At 39.9% G+C, this 17,695-nt stretch overlaps 1 protein-coding gene across 6 annotated transcripts in view; it reads right to left on the minus strand.

The window, feature by feature from the left end:
* The window catches only part of ADAMTS9 (ADAM metallopeptidase with thrombospondin type 1 motif 9), a 223,530-nt gene that overhangs the window by 188,172 nt on the left and 17,663 nt on the right, over positions 1-17,695 (minus strand). For 5 of the 6 annotated variants that reach the window (XR_014250528.1, XR_014250529.1, XM_082412046.1 and 2 more), the window contains exons 4-8: positions 6,211-6,500; positions 3,853-3,936; positions 3,637-3,752; positions 2,597-2,637; positions 2,373-2,478 (exon numbers count right to left, since the gene is read on the minus strand). Coding sequence is in view for 4 of the 6 variants with exons in the window: in XM_082412046.1 (XP_082268172.1) it covers positions 2,373-2,478; positions 2,597-2,637; positions 3,637-3,752; positions 3,853-3,936; positions 6,211-6,500 (637 nt within the window). In the remaining 2 variants the exon portion in view is untranslated. The remainder of the gene's footprint in view (positions 1-2,372; positions 2,479-2,596; positions 2,638-3,636; positions 3,753-3,852; positions 3,937-6,210; positions 6,501-17,695) is intronic. The other variant, XM_082412047.1, reaches the window with a different exon arrangement.

Consider the following 17,695-nt stretch of genomic DNA (forward strand, 5'->3'; position numbering starts at 1 on the left):
TGGGTATCTGGCTGCCTGCTGACTCTGCCTTAGAACTGGTGCTCCAACATCATATGCTCCTACACCAGCATTCGCTACTACACTTTGGGCAGTTTAACATCTCTAAGTCAAACACAGGGACACAATAATATCTACCTTGTGGGGATTATAAAGATTAAGGGAGATAACGTAAATGAAAGCTCCTAGAACAATGTCAACAACATGGTTTTTGCAGGGGGAGATGTTTGTTAACTGTGAATTGAGACTTCTCTATAGCTTAAAATATTTTGGTTTTGCTACTCAAAATTCCTACTTTCCTTAAAATGTCAATTTTATAAACTGGCTATCTAAAAGGGGTTTTTAAACTCTTTTGGGGAAAGGAATTAACAGGAAATTAATTATATTTCTTTAAACAGTGTATTCTTGTTAGCCATATTTTGGGGGGAAATGTTAATCTGTTAATCACACAGGGACTTCCCTGGTGGTGCAGAGGTTAAAAATCTGCCTGCCAATGCAGGGGACACAGGCTCGATCCCTGGTCCGGGAAGATCCCAAATGCCGTGGAGCAACTAAGCCCGTGCGCCACAACTACTGAGCCTGTGCTCTACAACCAGCGTGCCACAATTACTGAGCCCACGTGCTGCAACTGCTGAAGCCCGAGCACCTAGAGCCCCTGCTCCGCAACAAGAGAGAAGCCACTGCAGTGAGAAGCCCGCGCACCGCAACGAAGAGTAGCCCCTGCTCTCCGCAAGTAGAGAAAGCCCGCGCGCAGCAACGAAGACCCAAAGCAGCCAAAAAAAAAAAAAAAGAAAAAAAAAATCACACAAACTCTTGCCCTTTGAATACATTTCTATCTCTGTAACTTTCCCCATTCCATTCTCTGGGGCAGGAATAGCTGCCCCATTGAAATGCCACCCTATTCCTCACTGTGAAATCTACACCTCCTATTTATAGGTTTCAAGTAATTTACCAGATTTCGTGTAGAACAAACAAATGAAAATCCCCCAAAGATTCTGTTAAAATAAGTTTGGGGAAACTGAGTTAAACGAAATCAACACTTTAATATAGGACTTGTCAGAGCCTTTACTTCATGCCATTTGGCCTTGGCACTCCAAGCATGGCTAGACTAGGAAAAATTTTTTTAAATCACTGGATTACAAAACTCTTTTTTTCCCCCATGGACCATTCTCTTGGAATCAGTGTTAGAGCCCTGTACTTTGGGAAATGCTGGTGAAATCAGTAGTTTTCAAACCTAGTTCCAAGAAATCCTTGAGTTTCATGAAGGTGTTTCAGGAATCAAAGGACAGAGAGGCAGCTGACTAACTAAGCAGGACTCTGATCTGCCACAAGGGCTTAACTGAAAGTCATGCCTCTTTTATTCTCTAAATATTGGGCATCTGATGATATTTCCTTTGGAGAAAAAAAAAGGGGTGTGCTCTTAAAATATGCTTGAAAATATTTGCATTATATGTGGAATTGGATTAGAGATACCTCTATATATGCATCTTGCTTTATGCCTATTATACTACACTGCACATAAAGTGCCTTAAAAAAACATTTGGTGAATGGAAAAGCTTGCTTAATAGATGATGTTATCTCTAAATAAAGTTAACATCTGACATGCAGATTGATACACAGCTGTATTATACTAAGGACATCTTTTGAGAAAATTATTTCAAAAGGATATAGTATGAGTAATTTAATCATTCTAGAAAGAAAAGAAGGCAGATCAAAAACCAGAATAATTTTGAATAAATTTATACTGTTTTTCCCCATGTTCTAACCAGGCTCTGGCTCTAAAGAACAAAAAGGAAAAGCCAATTTCATAACGACCAGACACTTAGTGAATATAATTAGGAAATAGTTTCTTCTCTGTATCTTTGTTCATTTTTTCCCCTAAAAGAGGGATAGCTCTGTTCCAGAGGCTAATATCTAAAGGACAACCTTAGATACAACTAAAATCAGGAATGATCTGGGTTTGGGAAAATCGTGCGGGCCACAGCAATGTTGGCGGACCCTACTAAACAAAGATGTTGTGTCAGGTAAGTTCTCTGGGCTGATATACCCTCTGCTTTACTGGAGGGGGCAGAAAGGCCCCCTTTTTTCCACTTTGCAGTAGGAAAGGAGCATATTAGACCTTGCCTAGAAAACTTGTACAGTTAAACCAAAGAGGCGCATGAGCTATGGCTGAAGAGGGTGCACTGTATTTATTTAGTTTCCCGAAGTCAAAGTCATTTCTGCCAGCTACATTCCAAGCTTTTCAACCCTGCAAACTCAACTAGGATTCAAGAAGCGTCTTACACCCTCTAAAGTCAAGTGAATGCTCACTGATGTGAAGGAACAAAAGTTTCAGGTCACTCCAAATTAAATGAAAATATGGAGAAGAAACGTACACATGGCCCAGTTCATGGGCTATTGTAAAAGCTGTACTCAGTCCGCTATCTTCACTGATAGAGCAGCTTCTGTAGGGATCACAAATGGTTCCCAGTTCAGCCAGACCTATCAGAAGGGGAAAAAAAAAAACCCACAAGGATTTACTTTAAAAAGCATTTGTGGCTTGGAAGAAAAACATGTCATCAACTGTTATAGCCAGAGAGGATACGCACAGTAGACTCACCTAAGGTATCACATTTGTCATGAGCTCTGCAGATATCCTGTCTGAAAGCAAAGCAGACTTAGGGTCTTGACACCAAAGAGTAAATGTCAATACAAGCAAACACGTTAGAATCTTCCAGGTATTCACAACATCACCACTTTAGGGGGGTGGGTGGGGGGAGGGTATTGGTTTTACAAAAAGCAGACTAACAGAGCCAGGGATCTGCAACTCAAAAAAGTTTGGGAATCACTGGCTTACAGATGAAAAGCTACATTGAGAGGTCTCCTTCTGCCACAGGGGTAGCCAAGGGCAAGTGAAAACCTTTCCGTCCAGGATTTTTCCTCACACTTTGAAGCAAGTGATTCTAGTTTCTGAAGAACATTCTGAGAAGGCTCTAAATGCCTTTCATTTAAGTTGATCTAAGAGCAAGTGTCTGTGACCATATCAAAGGTGACCGATGGGAGACACACTAGGCCAGCAGACCTCTTTGCTGCCCTGCATTTTAAATATTTTAAATATTTTTGAGCTAGAAGCTACCATTTAAAAACTGGGAGATTTCACATTTTCCAAAAAAAGTATCCTTATTTCTGGTTTCTTACAGAATCACAAAAGCTGGCAACATGGGACTTAGATCCTGCATGGTAACGAGCTCAATGGGAATGGCAGCTGCCCGCTCTATACAGGTGTTTACTTTCAGACCTGCCTAAAACATATATTGCCTACTTGGCGGCGATGGGTTACTGGTTCTCACCCGGGGGTTATTCTGCCCTCCTCCACCACACACCCTCAGAGGGCATGTGGCAATATCTGGACAACACTTCTGGCTGTTACAGTTAAGAGGGGGGAGCGTTACCGGCAGGTAGTAGGCAGAGAGCAAGGATGCTGCTCAACATCCTGCAGGGCACAGGGCAGTCCCCGCGGCACAGGATTATCCGATCCAAAACGTCAGTAGTGCTGAGGCCGAAGAATCCTGGCCTAGGGGCTGGCTACCAGGAACATATGACCTCATCCCATCAATGAGACCAGAAACTAAAAGACTGGAGGAATAGACATCCATATACCTCGTTACAAGAACTGCTGTATCATGCTGGATTCCACCTGGATGGTTCTTTGAATGCTGCCACTGGCAGAAGTTTTTTAATGTTGTCTGGGCATTAAAAGATATGGAAGGTCCTTCCTAAATACAGAAAAGAAGTATGGTTGGTCCATTGCACCGATACCAATTAGATATGCCATTTCGGATACAGAGAGAAGAAAGAAGAAAAAAACTTTATTACCTGTTCATTATGAATCACAACTAAGTTCACAATTACAATATTAATTAAATTTCCAATACTTGGGTCTTTATAGATAGAGGCTACCTGCAACCGAGATAAATTTTTCAAAGTTAATTGTGAACTCCGTGTAAGCAATAAGCAATTCACTTCTTATGCTGGGCTCCACCTCTTTTTATGGTTCATGCAACATATGCATTTTGGAGTTGTGAATTTTCATTCACTCAACAAACATTTCTTAAAAGTCTCTTTGTAAAATTCATAGATGGCAGCTTTAGACAGTAATGAATGCAAACAAATTTAAACTTCAAGGTGTTTTCCAGGGAAACTGCATTGCCATGTAACTTAGCAGTTCTTTGTGCCAAAACACTGGATATTAACTTTTGATCAAACTTTTTCATCCCAGTTGAAGCTGGATTGCCTTTTATGGAATCTCACATGGACCACATAGTTGTTAATACTGCTGTTGTACCAACCATTTGTGCTCTCCACAACCTGGTAACCTGTTTTTATTTTATTTTATTTTTTGTTTGTTTTCATTATTATTGTTAATTATGAGAGCTAACATCCATTGAATGCTTACTGTGGACTAGATCCTTGCTGAAAACTGCACAGCAACATTCTGGGTTAGGTGTGACTATAATCTTTGCTCAACAAATGAGGAAACTGAGGCTCAGAGAAGTTAAGCAACTTGTCCAAGACTAAACAGCCAGCAGTGAGTAGCAGAGCCAGAATTCTCAGCCAAGGTCAATTTGACACTGAGTCCATGCTTGTCATCAAAATCCTTAACAGTTCTGAATTTATGCGTTAGAAATGGAGTTGAGTCTATGCAAGCCCTGACTAGGTTTTCCTTTCCCTCCTCCAGGACAGGAGAGGGCTGGGGGACAGGAGAGGGCTGGGGCACATGGGACTGAGCTTGAGGAAGGTGGGGTGAGGAAGAGTGGGGAGGGGAGGCAGGTGGGGTAGGGGTTGGGGAACACAGGGGGGATGGTTCACAGCAGTGCAGGGAAACAAGGAGAACCACAGGCCACAGAGAAGGAAGGAGAAATTCTAAGCCAGTGTTCCAAAATGGCTGCTTTTCATATTCATTGGGGGAATTTAATAAAAGTAGATTCCCATTCAAATAAACTAGAATCAATCTATTAATAGGAATGCTATGCTTAGGCTTAAAATGAATGAAGGCAAGAGCACATGGGCTATTATGGAAAAATCTCCAGTATTTCAAGAAAATAGCAATATGTAACACCGTGTATGAGAATGCGCCATCTCTGAAAAAAAAAATGTGTCCATACATATTTGCTTAAGAAATGCCCAGAGTTGCCTTGACCAACATGGTAGCCACGTGTCACGTGGCCACTGAGCACTTGAAATGTGGCTTGTCCGAATTGAGATGTGTTCTGAGTGTGAAACACATACTGGGTTTTAAAGACTTAGTACGGAAAACAGTCTCATTAATAATTTTGTAAATGATAACATTTAGATATAAAACAAAATACATGATTAAAATTAATTTTACCTGTTTCTTCTGTGTGTGTGTGTGGCTAACAGAAAATTTTAAACTACATGTATCTATATTTTAAAAAAATTACGTATGTGGCTTGCATTATATTTCTATTGGGCAGTGCTGGTTAGAAACACGGGCAAATAAACTTGTCACAGTGGTTGCCTCTGGGAAGGGGCCTGGGAGCCTGGGTGGGGAAAGGCACTTCAGCTTTCTCACTAGTCTTTGGATCTGCTTGATTTGTTTTTCAATCATGCAAATTTATTACTTTTTCAATTCAAAATGGGAGTAGAAAAATTCAAAATGGGAGTGAGAGATTCCTAAGACTCACCCCAGAGCTACTTAATTAGAATCCCAGGAAGGGGGAAAGAGACGTTTTACAAAGCTCCACCAGGGCTTCTGATTCACAACCAGCATCCAAAAGTCTTACTGGCGACCCACACCTGGCTGTGCAAATTCACGTGTCAAAGGGCACTGGTTTTGGGAAGTGGACAAGCTGAGGGTCACATGCAGTCCCTAAGCCACTTTACTGGCTTTACATGACTATGGGCAAGCAACCCAACTCCTTTGAGGCTCAGTTTTCTTAACAACAAAATGAGAATGACAATTTACCTAGCAGAGTTGCCAGGAGGATTAGAAATGATGACTTTTAAGTAAGAAGCACATTGTCTAACACAGAATAAACACTCACTATTGATGCCCATTACTGTCATTGTCTAATCTTATGTTATCTTCAGTCACTTGCCTGAATCGTTGAAATGCCAGCCCCGAATGGTTCTCCAAAGCACTGGGTGGAAACCCATATTCCCCAATGGCACATTTAGGGACATCATAAATCACCTCCTTTTGAATGTACTTACAATTGACATTAAAGTTAAAATATAGTGTTGAAGGTTTGCTCCATGGTATACAACCATTCTGTTGTCTGCCACCACCATCACTTCTACAAACCGTGGATAGGATAAAAAACGTTTTGTTCTCCTGTGGGTCCTCTTTTCCCTTGTGCTGTCCGTCTTGTTCCCATAGGCAGAAAGCGCCCTTTTGGTTAAGCTGCTTTTTAATACTGCCACGTCATCAGCCAGGCTACTCCTCTCTCCCCATTTTCTCGTCCTCGTTTTCCTCTTGTCCTTCCTGTGACTATTTTTGTGTTCTGTAACAAATCAGATGGCATGCATTACATTTTGAACCACATCTATTTCATATTAAGAATTTAATTTGACACGTCTTAAAATGATGCCTCTGTCGTCAAATTACATACAAAATCAAGTTCTACACGCTGTGGACTCTCCGGGTGAAACTATCTGCCCTCTCATCTAAATGACTAAGGACTTGAAATTAGCTTTTCTGGAAGCTTCCATAAATGCTCACTTAAGGTATTAGAAAATCAGGCCTGAGTTTAGGGGAAACAATTGCTTATTCTTTTCATCCGGTAACAAAAGTCTGGCTGGGGTTTAAGTGGTTTGTATTCATTGTTCTTTGCCATACATGGAGTAAGGGCCAACAGCACAGCTATAGAGCTCTAGAGAATGGAAATGGAAATGCTTCATGTACACCACTTTTCATATTCAATGAGATACAGTATAAAGGGGCCTAAGAGGTGGGCAAGCTAATAGACAGTACAAAGGAACTACAGAAAATGAATGACAAGGTATTATTCTCTTACCGTATTTAATCACTGTAATGCATGAAATGTAAAAATAGAATCAATGCTGTTCAATGCTTCCAAATTTTTAATTAATTTGTTTCAGGGCTCAGTTGAGGAAGTAGATTCCACTCAGGGAGTATGAATAGGTAGTTGGGACTGTGATATATAATGCCAGATGAGGTCTCCTCATTTCTGACTCTAGCCAAGGTACCTCTTGGATTCTACACAAGCTTGCAGCTCACAGTGTGGTCCGTGGGCCAGCAGCATTGGCAACTCCTGGAAGCTTGTTAAGAATATAGACTCACCGGCCCCACCCGAGACCTGATACATCAGAATCCACGTTTTAACAAAGATCTCTAAGTGATTCATATTCATGTTAAAGTTCTGACAAGCACTAGTCTCCAACTTGGTTTGAAGCTCGTGTTGCTGGTGAAAATATTCAATTTCAAAGCCATCAACCACACAATAAACAGAATGAGCATAAAAGTGCCTGCTAAGATATGCTTTGAGTAAAGACAGAATTTAATCATTTATCTTGCCTATCAAATCATAAATGTGTTTCAGAGTTTTAATGCCAAGAGTCTGTAGCCCAAACAGGCAACAGAATTGCACAACTAAGAAATAAGCTTTCCTAAGACACAAGAAATAGAATTTATTACACCAGTAATAACAACAACAACAAAGTTATAAACTCTGAGTGGTTTCATATTTGAAGGGCTCAAATATTTAACCATTATAACCTATTGCTAAAACAATCAATTTAGGCCAGGATGTGTATTTTGCTCAAGTTGAGTGTTTTAGTGGTTGTTAAAATAGTGAAATCAGTCCAAATTGCCAAACAAGTTACATGTGGTACAGCTATAGATAACATGACTAGCCCTAAGCCTGGTACGCAGTAGGATTCAACATTAGACTGTTTTTCCTCCAGTCTCTCTTTCAAGAGTATTCATACATGTATACCCATGCCATACAGGTACTTGGGCTGTCATTCCATTTTTAAATCACTAGTGATTACAGAATGGATACTAGACAAGCACCTACTTCATGCCAGATATTGAACTAGGCTCTTTTACATATGTTATCTCATAATTCGTCTCAGGCTGAGAAAATTACCTCTATTTTACAGATGAGGAAAATAAGTCTCAAAGAGATTGAGCGACTTGTCCAATGTCACATACAGGATGTGGTGGTATCAGGAATCAGGCATGGATTTGATCAACACCCTGAACAGTGCTCTTTCTATCAGGCAAAACTGCTCAAGAGCTAAGGACTGAAATGGGCTCATGGTTTGGTTGACAGTTTCTAAACTGAGCCTGAACTGGAAAAAAGACAGTGCCTGGTGGATATTTTCAGAAACACTAGCTTTTAACAACAGGTGTACGGAAGCCACGTTGAAAATTGGATTTTTTTAAGTACATTAAAATGTGTTACTTATTTTGTGAAATAATACCCTTCATGTCTTTTGTAAATATTTTAATATAATTTATTATAATCAGTAAAGTTTCAAAGGTTTTAAAGTCTCTGTTGTTTTTCTATTCTCCACTTCATTATTTCTGCTCTAATCTTTATTCTTAGTTTTCTCTTCTTTTTCAAGTGTCTTAAAGTGGAAGGCTACATTATTGACTTGAGATCTTCTTTCTTAATAGAGGCATTTAAGACACAGCTATAAATTTCCCTCTAAGCCATGCTTTAGCTGCAACCCATAACTTTTGACATGTTGTCTCTTCATTTTCATTTATCTCAAAGTATTTTCCAACTTCTCCTTTGGTTATTCAGGAGTGTGTTATTTACTTTCCAAATATATTTGAGTTTCCCATTTCTCTGTTATTGATTTCCAATTTCATTTTACTGTAGTCAGAGGAGATACTCTGCAATACTTCTATGCTTTTAAATTTACTGATATTTGTTTTATGGCCTAGCATATGGTTTGGAGAATGTTCCATGTGTTCTTCAGAAGAATTTGTGCTCTGCTGTTGTTAGATAGAGTGTTCTACAGATATCTGTTAGGTATAGTTGGTTTACAATGTTGTTCAAGTATTCTATTTATTGGTTAATCTTCTGCTTAGCTTTCTACCCACTACTGAAAGTACAGTATTGAAAGTTTCCATCTATTATTGTTGATTTTTTTATTTCTCCCTTCATTTCTGTCCGTTTTTGCCTCATGTATTTTGGTGCTCTGGTATAAGATGCATATTTGTTTATAACTGCTAAGTATTCCTGTGAAATGACCCTTTATCACTATAAAACATTTTGATAAACTTTATCAATAAAGTAAAGTAACCCAGTCACAAAAGACCACATATTTTATGATTCCAGTCATATAAAATGTCCAGAATAGGCAAATCTATAAAGACAGAGTAGATTAGTTGCTTAGGGCTGGAGGTGGAGTGGGGACATGGGGGGAGGCATTGATAGCTAATGGGTTCAAGGTTTCTCTTTCAAGTTATAAAAAGGTTCTAATATCGACTGTGATGATGGTTGCACATAGCTGTGAATACACCAAAAAACCACTGGACACTTTAAATGGATGAACAGTATGGCATGTGAATTATATCTTAATAAAGCTGTTAAAAAAAGGAAATACGTCACTTAGTTTGTGAAAAGCAGATAATCTTTACTTATTGTCTTCCATAAATATTTTGACTTATCAGGTTAATTTAGGGAAAAGCATAACCGCAATGAGAAAAACACTGAGGAAACATTATATAGAAGTCACTCTTTGGACCATTCAGGGGAATCATCTCATCAGAGGGGACTTGGGCATGGGAAAACCTGAGGATAAATCAAGGCACTAATTGGAAAAAAGGTACACTTATTTAAGTAGCAAAGTTGAAGAAATTAAGGCATTAATCACTGAAAGAGATTTCTAACAGAGAACAGTGGTAACAGAGAACAACCCATGTAAATTCTAATATACCTGGAAGACATTTCATTCACAGCTAATCTGTGTGTCAAAGAAACAATTCAGTATGCTTTACGTGGTATAAAAATGCAGGAATAAAATTACTTCTTCAGAATCAAAAGCAACATCTTCTAATACATACGTCCCAGTCTTTTAACCATCTGACCTTTTATCCTAATGAGTTAGAATAATATTTATTGACCTAATTAGCCCAACTAATTTCTACCACATTAACCATTTTAGCAAGCAGTTTTGAATTTGGCATTACAAAGAGTAAGAGCTTTACAGATTCAAATATTCGCTGTGACTACAAATGCAGGAACACTTACTGACCATGGAAAAAACAGACACTATGACTGATATATCTACTCAACTCTCTTGCCTCTGAATAGAAATTGTTAATATCAGAGAACAATTTCTACCAAGGGACACACATTGTTAGGATAAAAAGAAAGTCATTCACATTTCTCTTTAGTGACCTTTTAGCATAATGGAATTGAGACTAGTATTTGAAATGTGAAAGGTCACTTTGCTAATAGTTTTATCAAAATGAGCTACACAATGAAATTTCACCCTTATAGAAAGCACAGTATGAATGGTCTGTGTATTTTTGCTCTTCATTTCACCCACAGAAAGCTTTACGTTTGTTATTACTTTTTAATGAGATATAATTATGTACCATAAAATTCATACTTGCGAAGTATACAATTCAGTGGTTTTTGGTGTATTTATAGAGTTGTGTAATCATTTCTATTATCTAACTTTAGGATATTTTTATTGCCCCCAAAAGACACCCTGTACCCATCAGCCATCCCTCCCCATTCCCCCTTTACCCCCCGTCTTTCAGTAGGTGAGTCTCTGGCAATCACTAACCTATGTTTTGTACCTATGGATTCTCATTTCATACAAATGGAGTCATACACTATGTTGCTTTTTGTGTCTGGCTTCTTTCACTTAGCATAATGTTTTCTAGGTCCATCCATGTTGTAGCATGTGTCAGGACTCTATTACTTTTTATTGCCATGTAATATTTTACTCTAGAAATATACCACACTTTGTTTATTCATTCATCAATTGGTGGACATTTGGGTTCAACAACTCAACTGAATAATGTTGCTACAAACACGCATGTACAAGTTTTTGTGTGGCCATGTTTACATTGCTCTTAGGTATTGCTGGGTTGTACGGTAAGGCTATGTTTAACATTTTGAGCAACTGCCGGATTGCTTTCCATAGTGGCTGTACCATTTTCATGCCTCTTCTTGAAGTTCAAATACGACATTTAGAAAGAAAATCATTTTTTCATGGTTTTTCTTGAAGGATTCCTCAAAAATTAATCATGTTTACTAAACTAAATAGCTTATGAGCAACCTGGCCTAGTTCAAATCTTAAAGTAGCATGTTGAACCAAAGAAGATATACAGATGGTACATAAGCGTATGAAAATTTGCATCATGTCATATATCAAGAAAATACAGATAAAACAGCCATGATATACCAAAATCCAGAATGCTAACAACAACGAATGCTGATGAGGATTTGGAGCAACAGGAACTCTCATTCATTGCTGGTGGGAATGCAAAACGGTACAAGTCACTTTGGAAGACAGTTTGGATGTTTCTTACAAAACTAAACATACTCTTAATATACGATCCAGCAATCGTGCTCCTTGGTATTCACCCAAAGGAGCTAAAAATTTATATCTACTCAAAAAACTGTACATGGGGTGTTTATGGCAGCTTTATTCATAATTGCTAAAACTTGGAAGCAACCAGTATGTCCTTCAGTAGGTGAGTGGGTAAATAAACTGTGGTATATCTAGACAGTGGAATATTATTCAGCGCTAAAAAGAAACGAGCTATTAAGCCATGAAAAGACTTGGAGGAATCTTAAATGCATATTACTAAATGAAAGAAGTCAATCTGAAAAGGCTACATACTGTATGATTCCAATTATATGACATTCTGGAAAAGGCAAAACTATGGAGAAAGTAAAAGATCAGTGGTTGCCAGGGGTTGGGGCAACAGAGGAATGTATAGGTAGAGCACTCAGAGGATTTTTAGGGCAGTGAAAATACTGTGTATGATACCATAATGATGGATACCTGTCATTATGTATGCGTCCATATCCACAGAATGTACAACACCTAGAGGGAACTGTAATGTAGACTATGGACTCTGAGCGATAAAGATGCATCAATGTAGGCTCATCATTTGTAATAAATGTATCCCCTGATGAGGGATGTTGATTGTGGGGAGGCTCTGCATGTGTGGCGGCAGGGGATATATGGGAAATCTCTGTACCTTCCTCTCAAGTTTTCTGTGAACGTAAAACTGCTCTAAAAAATACCAGACAATTAAAAAAAGTAGCATGTGATATCTCCAAGAATCAAACGCACATTTGTATTCAGAGAAAAGTAAAATATTTTGCCACTGGAACCCTCACACGTGCATGTAAACAAATTTCGGCATGTTAAAAAGCTCTAACTTGCAGTTGTGTGCTTTCTAATGCCAAGTCAAAGGCACTATAGTTATAATGCTTTATTCCAAGAACACGACTTAATGTTGACTTTTACAATTGTTTTGGCCTTGAGAACTACGAAGGGGAACGGTGATGCTTACAATACTACTAACAGCCACTGTTCTAAGATACTGTGCTCTGAAGAAAGCAAGCTTCAAGGTCTATGTGACCTTGGGCAAATAACTGACTTTTTCTCACCCTCATTTCTTCCACTTATAAAGCTGAGTAAGAACAGTACCTCTTCCAAGGAGTTGTTTTGAGAAACAACTAGAGATCATGCATATAAAGTATGCAGCACAAAGGAAGCAACCAATAAATGTTTTTTTTTTCTTCTATTTTTTACCAGTTATAAAGTCATGTAGTGAGTTTGAACTAAAAGGAACCATTTAAGGGAGAGAGACTATTCTTCTGAAAAACAATTTTCTGGCTTAAAATCATTTTAAAGATAAGCTGTTTACACCCTTAAATGACCTTTTCTGAATTACTTCTCTTGGCCTCAGTTTCCTGACCTCTTAAATGGGTATATAAATAGGTGTTTCCACCTTAAGGCTATTTTGAGAATTAAATAAGAAAGTGTGTAGAAAATTCCTTGTAAATTATAAACTGAATTTTAAAATATTATTTTTTGCATCTATTTTGCGCAAGGCACTGGCTAAGTTGAAATAAACAACAGCAACAACAAAACAGAAGTAAAACTTGGGGCCGATCTTTAAAAAGAAAGTATCATAAAAATTTAAGATGGTATCAATTTTAAAAAACCTGACAGCTAAAAACTTAAACAACATTTGCTTATTTACTGATAAGAATGTTTTAAATGAGCTTCATTTCACATTACCATGCAACAAAATGCATACAACATTACTAAATAACTGGAATTATTTTAGAAAATAACATCCGGGCCTGGTTATTCTGCAGTTACTCATTGAGTGTTTCCTACCCACTGGGGTTGAGCTAAGGAGATTCACATGTTAACTTTAACAGTTGGGAAGTTAATTATTGCTCTCTATGTTTATAAGGTTTATCAAAATTTAACTGAATTTTCCTTAAGGCACTGAGCCACCTTGTGACCTCATGGTCTAAGTGGGCAGGGGAATCACAGCACAGGACCAAAGGGAAGACTGGCGAGCAAGGATTTTAGCAAGCCCCCTTTCTGCTCCTCCAGGACTTGACAGCCAGAAGGAAGTGGACAGGGAGTCGGTAGTGGTTTCACACTTGGATTCTGGAGCCAGACCAGCCCTGGTTCACGTTCCTGCCCTAGCGCTGCTGTAGCTGCCCTTTCTTGGGCAATTTCCTATCTTAAAGGCTCAGTTTTCTCATCTGTAAAATGAGGATACTAACAGCATGTACTTTAAAGGGTAACTGTGAGGGTTAAAAGAGATAATACGTAAAATGCCCGTGGCACAGAGCACGGTGCACAGGAAAGATCCATTAAATATTTAATGCGATAAGGATTTTTAGTTGTTATTGCTTTACTAGTAGTATGCAAAACAGCCCCTCTTTATGAATTAGAATGTTGACGTCAGGGTTTCTCAAACAAAACCATTCTATTTTTGAAAGAATCTTCTAAAGAAAAGGAGAGAGGGAGGGGAGGAAGGAAGGAAAGTCATAAAGACCAGCCCCTGTTCCCTCGGAACTTCCAATCTAGGTTAAGAGGCACATGCAGATTGACGTGGGAAGACCTAGTCAGAGATGTAATTAGATGGAAAGAAATGCCACAAATACTTCCGCATTGCAACTGGCTCCAAAGGCCGATAACATACAGGAAACAAAACATGGAAGCCGATGGCAGCTCCTGGCCCTCTGTTCTAGTCCCATCTAAGATCTGCCCTCAAAGAGTTACTCAATGAAGCCTTCAAGTGGGGACCCCAAGGGAGGAGAGTCACAGTCTACTGGGATCAGAGGAAGATGGGTAAACAAGCACAATATGGGGGTGGGTGGGAAGAGATAAAACATAAAAACGAAAATAGCCATAAAACCAATGAATGTTCTAGTAAAGAACAATGTGTTTCCAGAAACCGGGTGGGGAAGGAACTAAGGGAAGGAATTCTTCTGTGTATATAAAGGTCTAAAGCGTATGAATGAAAATCACCAAGGTTTAACTTTTTTTAGGGGTCCTCCATTTGATAGCCTGAAAAACAACAGTGAATCCCTAGATACTCAGGAGAGTCACGTCCCCAAGCCCATTTCTCTGGACAAACTGTTAGCTTTTGGGGGGGGAAGGGGAAGTGGCATGCCCAGCATCTAACAGTGCTCCACGGACAACACCGTTGGGACATGGGTGCAAAGGGCAGTGGTGGGAGAGATTTCCTTTTTAGCTGGGCAGAACCTTTATAGACAGTGTTTCCCCAGGAGTGGTTTACAGAACGTTTGTCCCAGAAGATATTTCCAAAAACAAATCAAGTGGGTTTGCAAAATGCTTTACACAGCATTCACATCTGGGACTTTCTGCACACACATTAGCATTTTAAGAGCTCTGAGAAGTCTTGCAGGAAAGAAACCAGTCTACATTTTGTTCATCCATGGAATTGGGAAACTTATGGGATCTTGGCCAGTTTATGAGGGGATTGAAAAGTCCCTGGAAAGAGAACAAGATGAAGAGGAGTTTGTTGATGGGTTTTCCTTTCAGGGACAGAAGGAGATGCCACTGGGAGAAAACAATGGAGAAGCTTCTTGTAGTTCAAGGGGCTGTGATGGGTGCCAGGTGGCGGGTAGTGGGAGGCGTGTTTGAGGGTCATCACACCACCTTCCAAGGGGTGGGTGCCTCTAGCTACCTGCGGAGGTAAATTGGCTGACTCAGGTGTGCAAGTTGGGACACTTGCCCCAAAGGCCCTGCCGCACGCTCCCTCATTCAACATCGTGCAGCTCCTTCAACTGCACGCGGTAACTGCTGTGACGATGTGACGATGATACTGCTACGATAATACTGGCTGACGTCTGTTTTACGCTTTCCTCTGTGCCAGGCACTCTTCGAAGAACTTTACATGGATTAACCTGATTATTCCTCACAGGGACTATTAGAATAATAGACAGGGACTATTATCTCCATTTCATAGATGAGGAAACTGAGGCACCCTTGAAATAACTTGAGAAATTATTGAAAGCACATCTATTTGAAATAGTATAAAATGCTGAACATACCTGGGCCTGTATTTTACTGAGAAATTGTTTGGTTTTGCTATTAACAGCCTGCAAAATACCCCTCAGGAAATGCTGGTTTTGACTCATTCCATCTCTTAGCAGTAAGGGGAGATGGGCTCCTTCTGCCCAGCGGGATCCCAGCTGCCCACAATCACCCTGCATTGTCTGCAGCCTGCTTTTGATGGCCGCTTCACAGGCCCCTTTGCAACATGGCTTGAGATCTTGCAGATCAGCACTCTCCAGGAGGAATAAAATGTGAGCCCCACATGGAAGTAAGAATTTCTAGTAGCCAAATTTTAAAAAGTCAAAAGAAACAGATGAAACTAATTTTAAGGATATATTCTATTTACCCTAATACATGCAAAATATTATCCTTTCAACGTGCAGCACCAGCCCCATTTCTAGGGCTCAGGAGCCACATGCGGCTACTGGCTGTGGTACAGGGCGGTGCATTCAGGAGGCAGTATGATGTGCTGATAAGAGTTTGAGAGTTAGGGAGATCTGTGTTCAAATCCCAGCATCTGTGCATTCAATCTGTGGGACCTTGGCCAGGTCACTGAAGCCCTCTGTGCTTCAGTTTCCTCATCTGTGAAATGGAGATAATAATGGTTCTTCCTTAACAGGGTGGTGGGAAGGGCTAAGTGACTTAATACACAGAAAGTGCTGAAATAGGGCCTGGGGCAGAGTAAGCGCTCTAGGGGTATTGGCTGTAGCAACTCATTACTAAAGATGAGCAGCCTTTTAAGGCTGTCGGAATAAAGGGGCTCCTGCTATCTGCCATTTCACTGCAGCTCTTGGGTGGCCCTGTGATGCCTGTGGCGGGTCTAGGTATCGCTCCCGTATCAGAGATTAAAGAGCACTTGGGCTGGAGCCCTTTAAAAAGGCTTCTAACCAATTCCTAGGGAGTGTATCTCCCACATTCCTTTGATACGCAAGTCTCCCAGCTTACAGGCAACTGAGGACGAGTTTACACACCAGGCCTGCAGTAGAAACCCTTCTTCATCCTGATGTCCCTGTTCTGGCCACCATGATCATGGGTGGTTGCAGGGACACACTGTACTCTGACCACAGGCTGAACTCACCAGGGACCCTCCCAACCACAGGCCAACATCTTGCAGCACCCTGGCCCAGCTCAGATATTTAGCTGCTGTACATTCAGCTCTTGCTCTGACAACTTACTCCCTTAAGTGAATTAGAAGCCTAATATCTTTCTCTAAAGTCTTGATGTAACTTCTTAAACGATCTCACTAGTTTATTCTTAACTATCCTTACACTTAAAATAAACCCAGTAGCATTCCCAAAACCTCATCTGAATTGCACTTTTGAACATACCCCTTGCAGGCACCATCCATGGACAGCTCTTTCTTGATTTCCAGCCTGGAGTGAACACAGGAGCGGGAACCAAGAGGTCTGTGTTCACTGCTCACTTTTCCATTCGTTTTAGCTCTAAGATTATAAATTCCTTCAGAACTCTGACCCTCGATCCTCTTATCCACAGAGACAGGGACTCGAAGTTCTCTAAAGTTCCTCCCAGTATTGAAAAATGATGAGTTCTTATATTTTATGAGTGAAAAATGCCAAAAAATGAAGTCCTAAGATTCAAAAAGGCCAAAACCCAACAGTCTCCTCTCCTGGCCACTTAGAGAGGGTATCAAAGAAATCACCAAACGGTACGCACGGTGGGCAGGTAGGAGACAGAATAACTGCCACGGAGAAAGACCAACAGGAAAGAAGTGAGCTATGGCTGATGTTAAAAAACATCAAGGAAGGTGCCATACATGTATCTCCAGTACTCATTGCAAAGTGTTTATTTTGGACCTGCTAAAATAGGTAATAGTTTCTGAAAACTATTTCTATACCCTAATTTGACTTGTTACAGTGGAATAGCATCAAATGTGAGGATTAGGAAAATAGGCTTAAAAGGAAAAAAACTAACACATAACCAAAGTTACCTTTGGAAAACCACTATACTGCCCGCAAAGCACAGCATAGGAACACTGGGGAATAATACAGTCATGTCTCCCATTTCTATTCCCCCAAGAGCATGTGGTCATCCAGGGCTGAGTCTTGCACTACTAACTTCTATGTGTGTCTCTGTCTCACTGTCCTTTGGTTTTCTCTCCTGTGTGCATACATGTGCA

This window comes from Balaenoptera physalus (genome assembly GCF_965194825.1).
Source record: "Balaenoptera physalus genome assembly, chromosome: 11".
Classification (NCBI taxonomy): Eukaryota; Metazoa; Chordata; class Mammalia; order Artiodactyla; family Balaenopteridae; genus Balaenoptera; species Balaenoptera physalus.